Source organism: Trachinotus anak, unplaced genomic scaffold (assembly GCF_046630095.1).
Source record: "Trachinotus anak isolate AG129_WGS33_773 ecotype Australia unplaced genomic scaffold, CSIRO_AGI_Tana_v1 ptg000014l, whole genome shotgun sequence".
NCBI lineage: Eukaryota > Metazoa > Chordata > Actinopteri > Carangiformes > Carangidae > Trachinotus > Trachinotus anak.
The window spans coordinates 6,052,711-6,069,719 of NW_027273865.1; the positions used below are offsets into that span (position 1 = coordinate 6,052,711).

General features: G+C 39.1%; 3 protein-coding genes across 3 annotated transcripts; 1 reads left to right on the forward strand and 2 right to left on the reverse strand.

The window, feature by feature from the left end:
* Window positions 1-1,168: 1,168 nt before the first annotated feature.
* bckdha (branched chain keto acid dehydrogenase E1 subunit alpha) lies at window positions 1,169-7,444 on the forward strand. The gene is made up of 8 exons (XM_071496580.1): window positions 1,169-1,483; window positions 3,002-3,178; window positions 3,274-3,360; window positions 3,447-3,555; window positions 4,465-4,626; window positions 4,712-4,918; window positions 5,013-5,154; window positions 6,474-7,444. Exons 1-8 carry the CDS (start codon window positions 1,370-1,372, stop codon window positions 6,814-6,816), a joined length of 1,341 nt encoding a protein of 446 aa, XP_071352681.1. The 5' UTR covers window positions 1,169-1,369; the 3' UTR covers window positions 6,817-7,444.
* b3gnt2l (UDP-GlcNAc:betaGal beta-1,3-N-acetylglucosaminyltransferase 2, like) lies at window positions 6,932-10,168 on the reverse strand. Its single transcript, XM_071496581.1, has 2 exons — window positions 10,030-10,168; window positions 6,932-9,063 (listed from the first exon to the last, which is right to left on the reverse strand). The coding sequence occupies exon 2, from the start codon at window positions 8,919-8,921 to the stop codon at window positions 7,653-7,655; it is 1,269 nt and encodes a 422-aa protein (XP_071352682.1). The 5' UTR covers window positions 8,922-9,063; window positions 10,030-10,168; the 3' UTR covers window positions 6,932-7,652.
* Window positions 10,169-10,252: 84 nt separating this feature from the next.
* Window positions 10,253-17,002, reverse strand: napab (N-ethylmaleimide-sensitive factor attachment protein, alpha b). Its single transcript, XM_071496582.1, has 11 exons — window positions 16,781-17,002; window positions 14,448-14,527; window positions 14,217-14,333; window positions 13,706-13,752; window positions 13,488-13,565; window positions 13,284-13,339; window positions 12,975-13,059; window positions 12,774-12,878; window positions 12,621-12,689; window positions 12,091-12,141; window positions 10,253-11,514 (listed from the first exon to the last, which is right to left on the reverse strand). Exons 1-11 carry the CDS (start codon window positions 16,876-16,878, stop codon window positions 11,413-11,415), a joined length of 888 nt encoding a protein of 295 aa, XP_071352683.1. The 5' UTR covers window positions 16,879-17,002; the 3' UTR covers window positions 10,253-11,412.
* Between the last annotated feature and the right edge of the window lie 7 nt (window positions 17,003-17,009).

The following is a 17,009-nucleotide window of genomic DNA, read 5'->3' on the forward strand; positions in this document are numbered from 1 at the left end:
CATCTTGAATGTGATGAATGTGATGACCCTCACTATGCTCTTTTAAATCTTTTCTTAAAACGGACTTTATTTAATAGCTTTTTCTTATCTGATGGTTTTTGTTGTAGCCTAATAGTTTTAATTATTTATCTTGTTTCACATCAATGTTTAAAAGTTGCTCTATAAATAGTTGTTGTTGTTTTTGTTGTCATTATTATTCACCCAATCTGTTCTGAATTCATCAATGCAGACCCATTTTAGTCTATAGATAATTAGAGCAACCTTATGAGGAAAGAAAAAACTGCAAAATACGTTCTTATAATCTTGGTTTCAGTTTTTAAAATCTGAACAAGGTCACTGCATGAATGTGTATCTGTCAATGATACAACAATGCGGAAAAGGTTGGGAAACGTGTTTGACGGCCTCAGGTAACAAATGCTTCCTTGATTTTTTTCTTAGTCAAGTATGATTATTCCAGACAAGATCTTTGTCTTCAAATTAAGAGCAAAGACTGTAAAGGTGCAGTAAACATATGTTCTGTTCTGCACCCAAACCCCTTTAGCCATACACTCAGTTGGCTCTTAAACTATATGCAGTCTAATACAGCAGTCCTCCTGCACGACGATTATAATGATCAGTTTGTGTTGAAACTGTTATAGGACGGTGATGATTCAATTTGATGGCCATTTTGGAGGCTGCAGTTTATATTTATATCATATTATTCATTTCAGTGAGAATGGGATAACTAACAGAGACACCTCTCTGTATATGTTTTAGCAGCACCACTGAACAAACAAAAACAACAAAACAAAACAAAAAACTGAACATTATGTGATACATTACGGTAGGATTTCTTGTAGGGCTGTTGTATTTGACTGCATAACCTTTAGCATTAATATTACTTGAGTGTATATATCTTTACTACACCTTTATAGTAGGAAAAACATCACCCACATTGCATAGCAAATATGTCGTAGAAAAACATGAAGATAAAAATAAGTTTATTTATGATGCACTATTCAAAACCAGAGATTGGAGATATTATAAACGAATTATATAAAATATAAGATTACAAAATATAAAACACCAAGGAATATTGGACTATTAATAAATCAGTAGGGATCCAAAACATTGCACTTTATTTTAAACGTGACGCTTTGGGTCACTTCGAGTTTTATTTTTGAAGGTTAGACCGGAAGTTATGAAAACTGATTTGACCGGGTGAGTGTGGTTGTGGATGGAAATTGAGGCACTCAGAGCTGAAAGGCGATAAAACGGTTGTTGTCACCTTGTCCTGTCGTGCAACTCTTGGACATCTACTGTAGTTTTGAACATTTCTGACACGCCAGCTGGCAGAGCGGTTGAATAAGTACGACAGTGGACTGTGCAGATGGCGGCTGTGAGCAGCATGAAGAAAATGTATGGAGTGTGTTTCCACGCTGTTCGCCAGACGGCAGGACTGAAGGCATCGAGGCTGCTTCAACACAGAGCCTTCAGGGTCACTGTAAGTTCAAATGTGCAACATAGTGAGCTGGTGTTGTTCTGCTAGTAGCCAACGTCAGCTAAATAACATGAAAGGTCGCTGTAGCAGATGGAGGACGCTGAAGTTGGCTTCCGATTCGTCAGTGAAATACTGATCGACTGATGCTCTATTATCTGCACATGTGACTGTTTTGAAAAGCTGTTAGACAATGTAGTTAAACCTTTAGCTCTGTTTGAACACTACCACCGCATTTGTTAAAACTTAATTTCAATCGTGAGCGTGAGGAAAGGTGATTTCACTTTTTTCCCCACATCCAGATCAGATCAGAGCAGGTCCAAACAAGAGTGTTTTTCTAACTTTTCTACTTGTCAAATCTGGGCTAGGTAATCACAGATAACCCAAAGACACTTCAAAACCTCACAGTTTCAGATTGGTGAATTTTTTTAATCTGTCGGTCGCGTATTGTAAGTTTCCTTGAACTTGTGCCTTAGCTGACGAATCAGAAACGAACTTCAGCGTCGTGCTGGAAGTTCAGTTACCGCAATGGGTTGTGGGGTAGCTAGCTTAGCTGACGACCAAGCAGGAAAAAGCTTTACGTTAATTATGTAAAGGTTCCTCAATTTATCGAGTAAACATGAGGTTACTACATGTTTATGAATATATATATATATCTATATTTAGAAATGTAATTAGTAGCTTGACCTTGTGTTTGTTGTTGTGACTCTAAAGCACAGGTAGCTAGCCGGCTAAACTTCGCTAGCTACGTGCCTATTGGTCGAAGAAAGGGGCGTGAGGAGTTCAATTGAAGCAATCTGATATGTGCAGAGAAATATATTGAAGTAAAACCTGTGTACCACTGCTTTACTGTATAAAAATAAATGCCATTATGCATACAAAAATTGCTCAGTCATTGACTGTGTTGAGGTGGATGGTAAAGGAGCAAGTAAAATGACCGTGTGTCAGCTCCAGGATCAAAAACGTATCAAATTAATACTTGGAAAATGAGTATTTTCTGAGCTGACTGTGAGGATCACAGTGTTCTTCCATCACTAGACTACACCTTGGATTTTTACGTTTTAGGACAGAACAGTCCATTCATATTGTATAATTTGTTTAATTTATTATGACGATAAGAGTTTGTATTCTTATTATTGTTGTAGTATTTATTTATTTATTTGATTATTGTTACAAAGATAAGATTTTGTACATTCTTAAAAATACAGCTATAGCATGGAATTAGAACAACATCCCATCTTCCTGTTTTAATGCTGAAACATGTTAAGTCACAGAAGAAAAAAATCTCAACAGATGCATCAAATCTTTTAAAGAGGAAATGTGAACATATTCAAATAAAATCGCCTTTCGTAAAATAACATAGATAATAACATTTTATCAGGGCAGGTGCAGTGTTTTTTCTTTGGATGTTGTTATTACGAGAAAGATGAATCCTCCTTTGTGGTGTCAGTTTTAGAGAAGGCCTTTCTTTGCCACAGCCACAGTGGTGTTGTTAATAAATAATGCTTGTATTCAACCTTTCAGGCCATGCACCGGCAGCAGCCCTTTGACTCATCACTGGAAAAGCCGCAGTTTCCTGGAGCCTCAGCTGAGTTTGTGGATCATCTTGAGTTCATCCAGCCCAATGTCATCTCTGGGATCCCAGTGTACCGGGTGATGGACAGACAAGGAAATATCATCAACCCCTCTCAAGACCCTCAGGTACAATCAGCTTGCTTACACCTCTGGTTATTAAAAGTGGCAGTGTAACATCTTGTTTATTCATTGGTTGTTTTGTGTGTTTGTTTCCTGCTTAGCTCTCCAAAGAGACAGTTCTGAACTTTTATCAGAAGATGACTCTGCTCAACACAATGGACCGCATTCTCTATGAGTCTCAGAGACAGGTACATTTTTCCTCTTGCATTTCCTTGTTTAACCATGAAACAGCAAGATCACTGTGAAAGAGGGTTAATTCGTTTTTTGATTACAGGGTCGAATCTCCTTCTACATGACCAACTATGGTGAGGAGGGGACACATATTGGTAGTGCTGCTGCCCTTGACCCAAATGACCTGGTCTTTGGTCAATACAGAGAGGCTGGTAAGAATCAAGCAGCACACGGTTTTAGATCATTTTACTTGACTTAGTTCCTTGTTAGATATGAGGTAGGTATAGAATAGTTGTCATGATTAGTAGCATAGCTCTTTTAAAAACAGCCTGTGTTTTCAGATAGCCCTCTGGACCATACATAAGCTGATCAGTGTCAGCAGTGATTTTAGCTCTGGTCCAAGCTTATGAGGCAGTTTATTCAAAACAGGTGTGCTGGTGCATGCTTTGGTGCCCGTTGATGGTTAGGGCAAACAAAGCTTCATTCAGTCAGTGAATCACATGACATGTCTACAATACACTCATGTCAAACTGTATCAGTCATTCAGTTCAGTCATTTAGAAAATTCACTCAGTCAGTCTTTGTTAGTAGAAACAGCATCAGAAGTTCTTCACATCAAAAAAATAAACACATAGAATACATGGAGAAATAGACCAGCAACATATCTGTATGGAAACAAACCGAACACAGTACTCTTAAAAGATGAGTTAAAATACAAACTTGTATAGCATACATACAATGCAGCTCAGCATGCTTTACATCAAATAAAACAAAAAAACGTTAAAAGCATTCAGACAGATACATTTTAAAAACAGATGGTCATCAGGTTTTCATTCCTAATTTTCTTTTTCCTGTCTCACCCCTTGCACGCCCTCCTGCTACTGTACATCCTTTTAAATGTGTCCCTAACTGCTCTCTCAGGGGACAGTGGGTTACTTCTCTTAATCACTGCTTTGCTCTTTTAACTGTTCCCACTGTCTATAGAACGTCTTCACTACCTTCCAGTCATTTGAATCACCCCTCATACACCTCCCTCACGTCCACTGAATATAATGACCATCAGTTGCCCAGGTTTTCTTGTCTTGCGAGTAATAGTGTTATAATTCCTATGTGGCCCTGCAGGAGTGTTGATGTACCGTGGTTTTCCTCTGGATCTGTTCATGGCTCAGTGTTACGCCAATGCTGATGACCTTGGCAAGGGTCGGCAGATGCCTGTCCACTATGGCTCCAAAGACCTGAACTTTGTCACCATCTCCTCTCCTCTGGCCACTCAGATTCCTCAAGGTGAGCTGTACACATCTGTGTTAACTTCTCCGCATACATGCATACACCTGTAAATATATACCCATGCTGGATGTGTCTGTTTCAGCGGCTGGAGCTGCATATGCAGTCAAGAGAGAAAACACCAACCGCGCTGTAATCTGTTATTTCGGAGAGGGAGCAGCTAGTGAAGGGGACGCACATGCCGGCTTCAACTTCTCTGCCACCCTCGAGTGCCCATTGATATTCTTCTGCCGAAACAATGGCTACGCCATCTCTACCCCCACCAATGAACAGTACAGGGGAGATGGCATTGGTAAGAAGCCTTGTTGTGGTTTTCTGTATAATTTAATTTGAGATCTGCAGCTGCTTTTGTGAACACACCTTTCATTCTTTCTCAAATTGAACAGCTGCCCGTGGTCCAGGTTACGGCATGCTTTCCATCCGTGTGGATGGTAATGATGTGTTTGCTGTGTACAATGCTACAAAGGAAGCTCGCCGCAGAGCTGTGGCTGAGAACCAACCCTTCCTCATTGAGGCGATGACCTACAGGTTAGTTGAGTGGTTTGTGACAAAACTTTTAGACTTACAGCTCACCATTATGAGGTTCTGGTTAAATTTTTGTTGCTTAAAGCATATACTGACAAACCTTTGTAGTCTCATGTGGGCAACAAGCAGCTTTTTTTTTTTTTTTTTTTTTTTTTTTTTAGATATTTTTTGGGGCTTTTGTGCCTTTATTTGACAGTGGAGATTGACAGGAAAGGGCAGAGTAAGGGGAATGACATGCAGGAAAGAGTCGGACCAGTTGGGAGTCGAACCGGTGACTCACTCATTTGCACTATGTATTTGCACTCATGTGGTATGTGCCCTAACCATTCGGCTATCGGGTCGCCCCACAACAAGCAGCTTTTAAATGCAGAATTTCCTAAAATAAAACTGAGCCGTACAGTATTACAGAAATTACAGGCATTGTTTAGGTTGTTTTTTTGTTTTTTGTTTTTTTATCTTTTTAAATGAGAAATCATGTCTTGGTAATTAAAGACAGAATGGCCATCATGCAACTTTGAATAAGATATAAGGCGGAACTAGCAGTTGGTGGTTAGACACCAAATGTGACTTCAGCCTAGAGGTGGAATGACCATTATAAATTAATATACCAAAACAGTCAGAAACATTTGGCACCAATTGATATAAAATCATTTATAAGCTACAGTATGTGTTTGAAACTGAAGGGAATTAGATGATTATAGTTTGGACAGACCTGTGTATATTTTTATCAGCTTTCAGCCAGCTGCTGCAGTGAACAAAAGTACAGCTAGAGAAGGTGGTCTGGGTTTTTAGATGTAGCGTTCACTCTCTGTGGTTAAACTGCCATGTGAACCAGACAACCACAACCACTTCCACCACCTGCAGATGCTTTCAGCAACATATATTTTGAGCTGGAACTGCTGTAGGTTTAGTCATAAGTAATGCACGGCTTTAACATTGCACTCCTATAACATTATCAGACTCTTGATAGCCGGTTAAAAACAAGGATCAAAAGCATTGCAGCAGAGCTCAAGTGACTAATCAGAGCTCAAGTGACTAATCAGAAGAATAGACATAGCTTTTTATTTTACATACATTTACTTAGATTTGAAATTGTATTGCATATATTAAAAGCACATACCTGCAGTATTAATATTTGAAATTGTAAGAATTTGAAGCCCCTGATGTAAAAGAGCCAATGAGGGGACAGGATTTTAAATTGTTGCAATTCTACATTTTTTTGAAGAGGAAAATTTCTACCAAGGCTTGTAGAAAATGTATCAAGCCCTAAAATATTCTTATGGAAAGTCAACTGAAGAAAAATAATTCTGCTCATTCTTCAGAATTGGCCACCACAGCACCAGTGACGACAGCTCAGCTTACCGCTCAGTGGACGAGGTGAACTACTGGGACAAGCAGGACCATCCCATCTCCAGGCTGAGACATTACATGACAGCCCGCAGCTGGTGGAGCGAAGATGATGAGAGGAGCTGGAGGAAGCAGTCCCGCAAGACGGTGATGGAGGCATTCGAGAGGGCTGAGAGGCGCCTGAAGCCCAATCCCGAACTGTTGTTCACAGATGTGTACCAGGAGATGACGCCCAACCTGGACAAGCAGAGAGAATCCCTGTGGAGGCACGTGCAGCAGTACAAAGAGCACTACCCACTTGACCTGTATGATAAATAATCGCATTCACAGGATGGAATGAGCTGTAGTTTGGTGAAAAATGTGGGAGTGGGTCAGGATTGAGACTGTTGCACACCTTTTACTATTAATAAAGAGGTAGTTTTGATATGATGTGTCAATATCTTTCTGCACAAGGAAGAATGATTGTGCTTTCAAAAATACTAAACTTCATGCCTCTGGATTCGGTGCCTTAAGTTGACAGATTTACTTTCAGTCGTATAACTCCTCTATAAATGCTAAATCAAACTTGTATTTCACACCATGGTTATTTAAGTACAGCAAAAAAAAAACAGCTGGTGCAGTAAGAATGCATATAAAATAACCACACAAACCAAGCAATAAATGGTGGCGGTTTACCCCTGTTGTGTATGTTCCTTCTCCTGTAGCTGTCTTCTTCAGTGATTATGGTATTTAACAGGTTTCCTTGTGTTCCACCACAGTGACTGATTTCACTTGTACATATTAAAGAACTTACCTGTTTTAATGGTTTTTGCATACCAGCCAAATGTTAGATGGGTTTGTATGCTATAATGCTGTTACACACTACACAAAGTCCCAGAACTGTGCACCCATCTAGCCCATGTTACATGTTTGGTGTTTTGTGGAAAATAAAATATTGAACTAAAAATCTTGATTTATCTTTTTTTTTTTTTAACTCAGTAGGAAACTCAGTTGTTTAATCTTGAAAAGATCTTTGCTTCAGATTTCTTAACGGAACTACTCTGCATTTTTTCATGCTACAATAGTGTCAACGGAAATTATGGAAGCAGATAACATTATGGTTTCAATAATCCGTTTTTATTCTTATCTCTACATCTTTTGCTCATCAGTCCAGTTCAACAAGTAAGCAACGGGCTGTGAATGCCCTTCCACAACTTCTTCATCTGCGATGGCGAGCGCTGGTGAATTAGAATAAGATCTTTATATACACACAGATTCTCACGATCCTGCTCCTTGATGTCAAAGGTCTGAAAGCCTGCGTGAGCTTCCGAAGAAACTCCCAGAGCCTTAGCGCACATCCCCATGTAGACGTCATCAATTGGGAAGAAAGGAATGACACGCGAAACTGAATATAGGGGTTGTAGCAGCACTCCAGAGATAAGAAAGCCACCTCCACCAGCATAAGCAGGGTACGGGCCGTCATAGAAGCTTAGAGGAATGTAGTATTTGATGTTAGGGTCTCTGAGGGGCTTTGCTGTGCTTATGACATGTCCAACATACAACTGAGACGCTTCAGAGCCCTTCAAAGACAGCAGGTAGCTGAGCAATGCCGGTGTGTTGACAAATACATCATCATCCCCACTAAAGACAAAGGAGACATGAGGACAGTGTTTCAGTGTCCATTGGAGGAAAACATTCATTTTAAGGGTCAGGTTCAAAAAGGATTCTTCAAAATCCCACTGCAAGAGGTCCCCAAAATGTTGTGCTTCAAATGACAGCAGTGGGCTGAGGTCAGGGTCATCCTGCGGGGATTTACCCAGGAGGAACACTCTGCGAACTCTTAGTCCTTCGTGATACAGCCCCTCTCTGCCCCAGGTCTCCCGCACCGCTTGTCTCTGCTCAAAGTTCCCAGGAGCTGACTTGATGGCAAACAGCAGAGAGGTCTGGTTGGCCCCGTCCTCTTCACTGGAGACGCACTTGTTGGGTTGATTGATCAGGACTGGAGAGGACCTGCAGTTCATGCCCTGCACAAAGTCCCGGAATAAGACAGGGTAGGAGGAGAAGTCGTGCACATTGGTTTGCAGAAACTCTTGATTTGTCTCCCTGCAGCGAGACCAATGCATGTCATGTCTGGGAGGGTTTTCCCCCTTGTCCAGATTCCTGAGGGACAAGTACAGCAGACGGTTCCAGTACGCTTGATTTTGAGGGATGGTCTGTCTGAAGCCATCAGAAACAGACACATTGTGGACATCAGGGGGAGGACTGGTGAAGGTTTCCAGCTTGGGGGATTGTGTTTTCACATCGCTGTCGTGGATTTGGAGCCTCAAATGCATAACGGCGTCCTCTGGTTCCGCACTGTGTGTCTCTAGGTGTATGGTCGAGTATAAAATCATAAATAAAGTCACCAGGAGAGACATAACGTAGAAAGAGTGAATGCGTCTCATTGGCTCGAGGTAAGTAAACAAAGCTGTGTGGTGTGTGGTTCCTAGAAGTGGTTCATATTTCAGGGGAGATGGTCCTGGGACCTGCTGTGTTATTGTCTTCAGGTTACACAGACTCTGCCAGCAGGTGACACACTGGTTGTACCTGCCAACAGAAAAAACAATAGTGGTGACAGGACCCCTTTACGTAAATGAACACACCACAAGGCTTGAACAGACTTGAAAGGTGACAGCATTTAATGTTGATTGTGAATTGTACCGCACAATATTCCTTTTTTTTTTTTTTAAATTTGCAAACTCCACTTAAAGAGCTGACATCATGGAAGCACATTCTGGAGAAATACCTGATCAAATTAGTTATATTTCTTAGTTTGGTATAATACACAGATTAAGTTATATAAGTAAATTATGACACAGCTGCTTTTATACTCTCACAATCTGATAGATAGTACAATTTAAAATGCTGAGGAAAGAAAATGAGTCTCTTCAATAGGGAAATGAATATTCGGTCACACGTCTAATGAACAAGAAATTCTTGTTAAATCAGTGTCATGTCCAAGAAACAAGAAATTCCCGTTATTAAGTGGTATCGAGTTATTAAGATTTTTTTTTTTTTTTTTAATAATCTCCTTTCTGAACTAATCTGTATAGTGTGGCTCTGTTGTCTCATTTAAAGAAGAAAAACTAAAAAAGACTTCATTCTGCGCAGGTGATGTGTACTCTACTGGGATGCACTTGAACGCATCCTTCTCTCCAGTGTTTAATTAGCGGCAAAAACTGTTTGTACAAATAACAAAGGAGAAAAGTCCTGTGGGGCATCGGCGATTAAACCTCATCACAATGAAGGAGAAACACCTGAGGTCCACGAATTTAAGCACAAGACGAAATCATGACAAGTATATGGGTACTTTCTATTACATCTCCTGTAAGTTTGCAAGATATTTTTATGGATTAATTCAAGCAGGACTCGATTAAAGTTCGATTTAACAAACAAACCGAGACAGACACCTGTGCAGCAGGTTAGACCTTAAACCAGGAGTTAAAAAAATATGTGAAGAGGTCGAAACAGTTACAAGGACAATTTAACATTCAAGTCTTATAAACCACTTACTGAACCCAAGATGAAGCCACACCGACGGAATGCTGAAGCGACAGAAGAGTAAATCGGTTTCCAGGAAAATGAAGATCCTACTGACAGCACAGGTTTTCTGACCACGTCATTTCATATCACGATTTTAATGATAGCAATCTGATCAGGAGCAGGTACAGGTCTGTACATGAGCTCGGCAGATCACTTCACCCCGCAGAGCAGGCAGATGAGGCCACGCCCAGGATTCTGTGCTAAGACAGGTTTATTCAGACGTTTGACAGGAAACATCACTGATATACAAATTATTTAAGACCAATTGTCTAAATCACCAGGAGGATACATGAGCACAGTGTTCAGATCAGTAAAGCTCCTTTTTCTTCATTGTATTGCATCTTGTGCAGGCCTTAAAAATGTTTTTTTTTTTTTTCTTTTTCAGCCTGGTTAGTCATGACAGAAAACAAACACAAATCAGACAATGACAAAAAAACAAAACAAAACAAAAATAACATTTGAGAAATAATTCCTATACAGTTGAAATCAGCTGTTCTAGTCTTCTCATTGGTATCAAACCATGCAAATGTTCACAAAGCTGATGAGCTTTTTTCACCTTCTTTTGTGGAATAAAAGCACTTTAAATGGAAATGACAAAGAGAAATTAGCTAATTAATTTATAACGCTTGATAAAAGCACTGATTTTTTTTTTTTTTCATCAAATCTAGCTGTTCACATCCTGAGAACTTCGCAGTATAAGGCAGAGGGGGTATTTGCCATGGAATAACCTCAGAAACTCTTGGCCTCTCTGCTTGGAGGAGCTCCGCAGCTGTGATGAAGTGCTGTTTACTTAGAGATGCCCCGATATGACCTACAGTATACTCGAGCACTAAAGAGTACCAAAAACCAATGTGACTGCTTTAGTCAATAATGGCATTGAGGTCCATTTAGGTCATTCTAAAGCACATTCTGGAAAATATTTTTTGTACATCGAAGTGTTGGTAAGTTGGCAACCTCTCATCCATTTTATATAATGAAAATAAAATAAAGCCTTTATTATGAAAGTGTGCTGGTATGAGTATTTTGGTATTGCAGCCCAATTATTAAAATTTCAACTATTGGGCCAATACCGGTATCATAACGATATACAACAACATACTGCGTGCAGTGTGCACTCAGGAAAATAGTGTTTATACCTATAAAGACCATAGTTTTAGGAGGATTGAGTGGAGCAGACTAAAAAGGCAAGAAGAAATACTGCAGATGGTAGGAAGAAAACACAGTATCTGTGAAGGAATATAAGGGCAAATGGTCAGAAAGTTAAGATTGCTGCTAGAATGGAAGTGACAGGTTCAGGCAAAACAAGGGATGCAAGTCTGTTGTTAAGGACTTGAGGACGAACATGGAGGGAAATCAGCGAAGGTCGCTCTCATCATCCTGTATGGTTTTCTTGATGCGGAGAAGCATGGTAGTGAGCCACTGGTCCAACCGTGAAATGGTGTCATATTCCTTCACCTGAGACATGAGCAGTCAATGTTACCAAAATTACCCAGATTCCAAATGTTAGAAAACACCACAAAAAAGATCAATTCAATTCAATTCAATTCAATTCAATTTTATTTGTATAGCGCCAAATCATAATATACATTATCTCAAGGTTTGTATGGTGGGATTTTTGTACTGGTTTTTATTCCCCAAAAGAAAAGTACAAAACAATCTGTTTTGTTTTTTTTGTTGTTGTTGTTTTACATTCATACACCTGCTTCTTGACTTCAACAGTTTGTGTCAAGAAAAAAATATTAATCTTTAAGATACGAGGAGGTTCACACTGACACCTTCTGACTCACATGATTTATACTTAAGTTCATCGTATTTGAGACTCTAGTCAACAATTAATCATTTTTGCTGGTATCCCAACACTTCACTCACAGTAATCATTTTGGCACTAACGCATATTGACCCAGAAACACTGTACAAAAAATGATGTCAGCCCTGGATGTTTAAACTTACTGATGCAGAAACTTCAAACAGCCTGAATTAAAAGCCTCGGCTAAATGCCTCTATTCTGCTGAAAGAAAACTGTCCACTCACCGAATCAGTGTAGGCATCCACATTTTGTTCTTCATAGGCATCTAGAAGTTTCTGATTAAATAAAAAACATTTTTTAATAACAATGCTGTAGCCAAAAAGTACATCCTAAGGGTTAAAGACAATGAAGAAACTTTGTTGCCAAAACAACAGCCTACAATCCAAAGTCTATATGCCTGTAATCATTGTTAAAGTCATTATTACTTGTACAGTTTAAACACCAATGGGAGTGTTGAGGGAAGGCCTTAACTGTACTAAGCCGACTGGTGCTTATAAGCTCCCTCAGTGTTATTGAGGGGCGTGTAGATGTTAGCAAGTTCAAGCACCTGTCAGCAACAGTCTTTATTGAAAACAAACAACAGAGACCAGAGTGGAAAGAAACGGAAAGCAGCAGTCAGTCAGTCAGTTGGAAGGTTTATCCCAGCATACTGTTTCATTAAAGGGCTCTCCATCCGCCTCATCTCTCTATGGCCAGAGGATTATTCAGTGTTTTTGTTTCAGGGTTTTAGAGCCAAAATACCACCAAAGCCTACCTTCAACAGTTTGCATTCTCTCGAGTCTGAAAAGGCTGGAAACATTTCTTCGTACTTCTGCACAGCAAGCTGGGTGACAAGAGGATGAATATTAGAGCAGTGGCTCGTGTTACAACTGTCGTACATGGACACAAGTTCTGTGCTACGCCTTACTTTTGCATTCAGCATGTCTACACAGAAGTGACAGAGTGCTGCCTTGAAGAAGTGATCCTTGGCACTGTATTTCAGGAGCGTACTGTCCATTGCATGCGTTCCAACCTAAAAATCACAGAGTACAGCTCAGGTTAGTTTTGTTACTGCAGCCCCTGGAATGACTGATATCATAGGGAAATGAAGGCTTGCTGGTGATCTCACCTGTTCATAGATCTCAATAGCTTTTGGGTACTGTTCCAGCTGAGCTGCGTAGGTTGCTACTTTCAGAAGGCACTTGTTTGCTGAACTAAAAAGCAAAATAAAGACGCTTCTCAGTTCATACAAAAAATCAAGGTCAAAAACCAAGTCAAGTAATAAAACTATATGCATATAAAAGATGTAAAATGAAAACAAATTGCATTAATGAGAACTAAATGAAAAGCATAAAAATGCATCAGCCTATAAAAAAATAAAATAAACAAAAATAAAAAATCCAACCTAAAAGAAATATTACTTATTCGAAATAGTCACCTGGTGGACTCTTCCCCTTTGTAATAATCTGCTGCCTGTTCATAATGAGCAATGGCCTAGAAGGGAAGTTGGACAAGATTGGACATACAGCATTAACAGAGCTGACAGTTTAAAACAGCTGATCAGCAGTTAAACTGGAAGCAAGAATTTGCTCTGGAATTAATAGGTAAAAATAATAAACAATAAACAGTTATTCAGTCTGACCTTGTCGATATCCACCAGCTCTGTCTCATATATCTCAGCAATGCTAATGTGATGTTTGGCTGCAATGGTGAAGCGCCCCTAAAAAACAAAACAAAACAAGAGTTATGTGTTACATAAATACATCAGATGCTAAATGTAATAGATGCTATGCTAAACCTTGTCTAATTCAGTAACCTAAAGAAACTAACTAACGAGGGATCCCCTGTTTATAGACTCACCATATCAGTGTAAATCTCAATAGCTCGGTTCAGGCAGTTTATGGCCTCTGTTGAGAAAAATAACAGAATTTAGACACATTTTAAGACCCCATCCCTGCAATTATTCAGTGAATTTCAAATGTTAATAAAAGGACAAAGAATAAACCTAGATTCCAAGATCAACAACATTAGATGCAAACAGTTGTGGGAAGTGCAAGTTTGAAGGTGAGAGTCCATTTACCAATGTTCCTGTGTCTAAAAGATGGTGACCATTGGTATATATGTCATCATTTATTTACACTTTTCACCAGGACAATGCATTAATTAGCCCACATCCCCATGTGTTAACTGCACTGTGGGAAGAGCCGTAAATAATGCTGTTAAAGCTCTTTGTCTGGAGCATCTTAAAGACATTATTTGACACTGGCTTTATGTACATAGTCCACTGGAAGCTCTACAGCAGCTTGTAATGGGCATTACAAGTAAACTTCAGCAGTTATAGATCCCAAGGGTGGTGATGAGTGATGATTACCTTGTGGATCTGCTTTTTTGAAGGCGTTTCCAGCATCTATGAAGTTAGTCGCTGCATCGTGTTTGCTCTGCATCTGCAGGTGAAGGCGAGCAGCCTGGGAGAATGCATTTCCTGCAGCTAAATTTTTTTTTAAAAAATGTTGCACGTTAGAGGATGGAATGTCTTTACAGACATAAACAAGGAAAGGGCAATCGTTTTTATCATTTGAATGAACAAGTGTAATGATCTTACCACACCAGTTTTTGGCCATTTTGTACATGTTGGCTGCCCTCACGTACATGTCACAGGCCTCTTCCAGTTTGGAGGAACCTCTGCGTAACAACACATATGTTTAGTTTAACGAGGAGCCTTAATTTACTTTTTTATTCTTATTGTTTGAGTTCACAGTCTTTAGTTTGAGTTATACAGACTATTGCTGGGTGACACTGACAAATATCAAATGCCATAATGATTTTAAGTGATACATATTGATAAAGTAAGGATATTTTGGGCATGTCTCTTGACTGACAGGGACATTTCACTAGGCTAAAGACAATCAAATAAGTTCAATCATATTACCCAGACTCAATTATACGTACACTTGCATCTTCACGCTTTACCTCAAACTCCCCTGCATTTCATAGTCATGTGGCTGTTGCATACATACACAATTGAGTTAAAACATCAATCATTTTTGACTGGTATGTCCATGCTCAACCGGAGTGTGATTGGTGGCTTATCTTATTACTACCTTACTAAATCTGATGCAATGCACAAATCCGTTCCACTGTTAATGGGTCATTGACACGATGTGCATATTTTTGTGTCCGAGTGCATTACTTTCCTTTAAAATAATTTTAATTAATTCATGATATGCATCATTTTATTCTATAAAACTGCTGTAGTTTAACCATGTTTTCAGTACATTATAACAATGTATTTATTCTATATTTTGGCATCTCAAACCACCAAAATGTCAGGTGGCACAACCATCCGAGTTAATGAACAGCCTGAGAAAAGTATTAAATATGATATTTTAATAATAATAAATTCAAAATAAATACTGTGGCATGATTTCATGTTTGAGACCTTTTAAATAATCTAAATTCACAAATATTAATAGTTTTAAAGGTGTTAAGATAATTCAAAAACTTTTGTCTGGGAATTTGTGTATTGTCAAATGTCAGGCTGCTGCAACTGTATACATGCATCTTTTATTCTGAAGTGAATAGTTACAACATCAAACAGGATATTCCATCAGCCAGAGGACCCCAAGTGATCTTTATTGATGAGTGAAAAGGTTTGTAGAGCTCTCTCAAATATTGATAAAAATAGCTACTTTCAACTCATAGTTGGGCTGGTACACTTTTCATGTCAGGTGGTACAACCAAGGTAAAACTAGGAAAATGTTATTTTATTATAAGACTCTTCATTTTATTAAAAAAAAACTATATGTGTGAACTTGCTAGCAAAGGCTAAAGGTTAAACAGGTGTCTAAGTAGAAGCCTGTTTAATTTGAAATTAGCTGCAAAAGTCAGGTGACACAACTGAATCGTCAGGTGGTGCGACCAGGTAAAATATTTATTTAAACCAATAAATGATAGGTTAAAGTGAACAAATGGTTGAAAACTATGAGGTATATAGCTATTGTATTAAACAGATTCAGTTGTATATTTATATACAAGTTTTTCTGTACTTAAATGCAAAATTGGATATTAAAAATATTAAATACCTGGCCACTGAAATGCAAGAATCTTAAATTATAGTTAACAAAAAACTCAACCACAAAATAACAATGTGTTAGCCACTATAGACACACTCAGGTATACTTGCCAAAAATTTCACTTACAATAAATAGAAGGAAAGTATATAAAATTGGTTGCGCCACCTGACATTTTTCAGGCGGTGAAGTTAAAAATACAGTAAAAAAATGAATTTAAAACTTTGAAAAGTTGTAACACAAATAAGGCTTGTTGAAACACATTATTCTAATTTAAAAATATGCATAATATCCATTTTAAAAAGACTTTTTAAAAAAACATGATTAAAAGCTTTATTTGTCAATGACCCTAATGTAAACAACTGTGATTGACATGTGATTCGCGCTTCACCACTGAGTGACCTTGCAAGACTTCCCCAGGTGATGGCGCTACAGCTGCAACAATTCAGCCAATGTCCAAGATGAACTGTTACACAATTTCCCTTTTATTATCATCTCAGCCGCACCTGACCTAATAAAGTCACCCTCAAACAGACATCGCACCGGCTGGGACTGTGTAACTGTGGACCGCTCACTGCTACAGACGGGTTTATTCAGTTTTTCTCTGATGTGTATTCAGCAGGGATCGGAGGGGAGATAATGCTGCGTATGTAGTTTAACTACAACATTGGCCACACTCGCATAATACTGATCACAACAACTTGACATTACAACCTAGATACGGCGCAGCCCAGTGTTGCAGCGGGGTTAAGACTTGGTTTTTGTTTTTTGTTGTTGTTGTTGTTGTTTGACAGCTAACCACCTTCCGCTTAGTTGGCCTTAGCTTGACAATACTAGCTCAACAGCAGCTAACCGACATACTCACCCAAACAGCGCCCCGAAAAACGACTGCGATGACTTCACTTTCTTTTCGGCCTCCGCCATCAGAGCCGATGCCTCCTTTTCTTTCCCGCTATTGTCCATTTTCGTGCCTCTGCTCTGATTTTGAGGAGGAACGAGGAAATACGAAAGCCACCAACTTGCTAACCAGTGCTAGCAACAGCGGGTTTGCCTTGTCACATCACCGGCAGCAAAGTAACCATCACCTCTGTCAT

Bases quoted from the DNA above. Each gene is read 5' to 3' on its own strand.
- bckdha (XM_071496580.1), top strand. From the start codon at position 1,370: ATGGCGGCTGTGAGCAGCATGAAGAAAATGTATGGAGTGTGTTTCCAC. The intron at 3,179-3,273 runs GTACAATCAGCT...TTTCCTGCTTAG, and splicing joins ACCCCTCTCAAGACCCTCAG to CTCTCCAAAGAGACAGTTCT. The intron at 3,361-3,446 runs GTACATTTTTCC...TTTTGATTACAG, and splicing joins TCTATGAGTCTCAGAGACAG to GGTCGAATCTCCTTCTACAT.
- b3gnt2l (XM_071496581.1), bottom strand. From the start codon at position 8,921: ATGAGACGCATTCACTCTTTCTACGTTATGTCTCTCCTGGTGACTTTA.
- napab (XM_071496582.1), bottom strand. From the start codon at position 16,878: ATGGACAATAGCGGGAAAGAAAAGGAGGCATCGGCTCTGATGGCGGAG. The intron at 13,340-13,487 runs GTCAGACTGAAT...CTTCCCTTCTAG, and splicing joins AGCTGGTGGATATCGACAAG to GCCATTGCTCATTATGAACA. The intron at 12,142-12,620 runs GTAGGCTTTGGT...TTATTTAATCAG, and splicing joins GAGAATGCAAACTGTTGAAG to AAACTTCTAGATGCCTATGA.